Source organism: Oryzias latipes, chromosome 16 (assembly GCF_002234675.1).
Source record: "Oryzias latipes chromosome 16, ASM223467v1".
NCBI classification, from domain to species: Eukaryota; Metazoa; Chordata; class Actinopteri; order Beloniformes; family Adrianichthyidae; genus Oryzias; species Oryzias latipes.
The window spans coordinates 24,987,467-24,989,969 of NC_019874.2; the positions used below are offsets into that span (position 1 = coordinate 24,987,467).

General features: G+C 40.2%; 1 protein-coding gene across 2 annotated transcripts; it reads right to left on the bottom strand.

Moving 5' to 3' along the window:
• Nucleotides 1-960: 960 nt before the first annotated feature.
• LOC101157971 (hepcidin) lies at nt 961-1,921 on the bottom strand. Of its 2 annotated transcripts, none has more exons than XM_011485679.3 (3): nt 1,635-1,921; nt 1,459-1,536; nt 961-1,295 (listed from the first exon to the last, which is right to left on the bottom strand). In XM_011485679.3, exons 1-3 carry the CDS (start codon nt 1,719-1,721, stop codon nt 1,188-1,190), a joined length of 273 nt encoding a protein of 90 aa, XP_011483981.1. In that variant the 5' UTR covers nt 1,722-1,921; the 3' UTR covers nt 961-1,187. The 2 variants fall into 2 exon arrangements, with proteins under 2 accessions (XP_011483981.1, XP_011483980.1); XM_011485678.3 differs by having other exon boundaries at nt 1,459-1,539.
• Nucleotides 1,922-2,503: the final 582 nt, after the last annotated feature.

Here is a 2,503-nt window from a genome sequence, read left to right on the forward strand (position 1 = left end):
AAACTGCAAATACTGAAGGAAAAAAAACAGAACAAAAAAAGGATACCAGAGAATCTGCTGTTATTCAATAATTTTGTTGTTTTGAAGTATTTTCACCTTTAAAAGGAGAGAAAACATTTGCAACCTCTTGTCAGTCATTTGGAGCTGGGATGTCCTAGGGGCTCTCTGAGAGGATCATGATGTAGTTTTAATGTCAACTGTGTGGAGTCGTGTTTTTGTTGTTCAAACATAAGGGAACACACAGGCAAATAAAAAAATAAGGCAAGAAGTATTTTTTATTTGCTTCCTGTGGGAGAACCATCTTGGTTAAGAACATCAAGTCCAATTTGCATGTGATTAGGACAAAAGGTTTGTAATAGATAGGTTTAAACATTGTCATGGATGGAAAAAAGGCAATTATAAAAAAGGGATGGATTTTTTATTACTTGTATTATGTGGAAATGCACTAAACCAACTACACCATGTGCTTTCCTACTGCACAACCCATATAACCATTGATTTTTATGTACTGAACAAAACTGGTTTTGAGCGGTGGTTCTCCAGGGTTTTATGAAGCCTTTGCAAAGATTTTCTGTCAAGGTTGTCTGTAATTTTCTTCACTTGGAGTCCAGTCTTTGTTTCTGACCAATTTTAGCGAAAATATAAACAAGGGGTGGTTTAAAACTCCTATAACGTACTGAATATTTTAATGTAAATATTTGTTTTTCCTGTTTGGCTACTTTCTTCAGTAGTGGCGAGTCCCCCCATTTGGTAGCAGGTACCGACATAACCAGGAAGCCCAAAATATTTTCCATGCCAACGAATGACTTGGTCCAGTCCTGCTAAGTTTCAGAGATCAGGTGTTTGGGGCGGGACAGCTGAATATGTATTAAAAATAAATAAATGTCCAAAACCATATGCAGTTTTTCCATGCAACTATTTTATTTGAATAATTACATTGAAAAAAAAACACATTTAACCTATTTCTTCAGAAATTAACAATTTATTGAGCTTACAAAAAGGGTTAAAAGTAGATAATAAATAAAACCAACAGCCTTTTTTCTGTTTTCTTGAATTATTCATTCTGACAAAACAGTAGGCTATCACACTATAGACTGAGGTTAAGAAAAAAAAAAAGTAAATTTCTTGTGGAGAGTAAGGAAAAACAAGCCTAATAAATTAATGAGTCGTGGTTGTTGCAGGACCCCTCAGAACCTGCAGCAAAAACCGCAGCCCTTGTAGTTCTTGCAGCAGTTGCAGCACATAGTGCACATAGAGATGTGGCTCTGCCGCTTTTCCCTGATGTGGTTTGGCAGCTGCATGAAAGACAACAGAAGTGCACACAGTGTCATGTCTGAGCATTTCAAGCCTTTCCACTGCACGGAGGAGCGTCAGCTTGCCCCGTGGGGAAAACTCGTCCACTCTAATGTTAATTTGCTGGTGGTAATTGACTTAATTCATTCAGTTGACTGAACATACCATCCACGATTGCATTGACATCTCATGACGTGCCGCTACTGGAGTGTCATTGCTTGCTGCTTCTTCCAGCTCTTTGACCTGCTAAACGAGTTATCGACATTTAGGAGCCACATCTTTGCATCTTAAAACATTTATAGCTAATAAGGAAACGGGGAGAGTTTAAGGGAAGTCCTTACCCCATTGACTGGGATGGCAGAGCTCTGCAGGATGCAAATAAAGGCGAGCACGAGTGTCACTGCAACTGCAATGCTGAATGCCTTCATTTTTTCTGCTGGGTTTGGTAGTTTAATCCTTTAAAGATTAGAGCTGATGCGTTTTCTCTCTCATAGGTGTCGGGCCACCGAAGAGCACCACTGCGTCCACTGTTTCAGCTCCACTGATGGATGTGTTAGGAAGTGGATTTCTTCAGATCCTTTGCTTCCCTCCAATCCCTCCGCCGTCTGATGCTCGGATTTGCAGAGAGCCTAGATATTTATACACACACTGACCAAGTGTTGCCTCATCACTGCCGGAGGCCCGGCCCATTCCTGGCTAGGGTTACCTAACACCACTGGGGAAATTTTGACCTCCTCATTCTCATCACGCTGCAACAAAAAGAACTTTTCAAATCACAGTCAGTGCTTCTAATAAAGCTGACCGAACACAAAATTCCACACATGAAAACCCGCACACTTTGTGTCATTTTTGCGGACACAGTCTCTAATCTGTAAAAAAAAAAAAAGGGACTTATCTTAGAACAAGCCAGGCAAAAACACTGGAGACCTTACAGCAAAGGTCGACACAGCACAGGTCAATCCATTGTACGGCTGAGTGAGCTGCACTCATTTCGGCCACAGAAATCTTTGGTGATGGAGGAGCAGCAACCTTGGGATAACCACTGCTCGCTCTTAAGGATGCAATTACAACCTCTCAAATTGAATAATTATCCTCACATTTTCCAAATGTTCAGCTTTTGCATGCGGTTGAAGCTAATTAAATTTACTAGCTAGGATAAATAAAGCAAGGTTTTTCAGTACATTAGTCAAAGATGAGTAATACAGTTGAC

Coding starts and splice junctions, on each gene's coding strand:
- LOC101157971 (XM_011485678.3), bottom strand. CDS start 1,721: ATGAAGGCATTCAGCATTGCAGTTGCAGTGACACTCGTGCTCGCCTTT. Junction 1,540..1,634: donor CTGCCATCCCAGTCAATGGG/GTAAGGACTTCC, acceptor TAACTCGTTTAG/CAGGTCAAAGAGCTGGAAGA. Junction 1,296..1,458: donor TGTCAATGCAATCGTGGATG/GTATGTTCAGTC, acceptor TCTTTCATGCAG/CTGCCAAACCACATCAGGGA.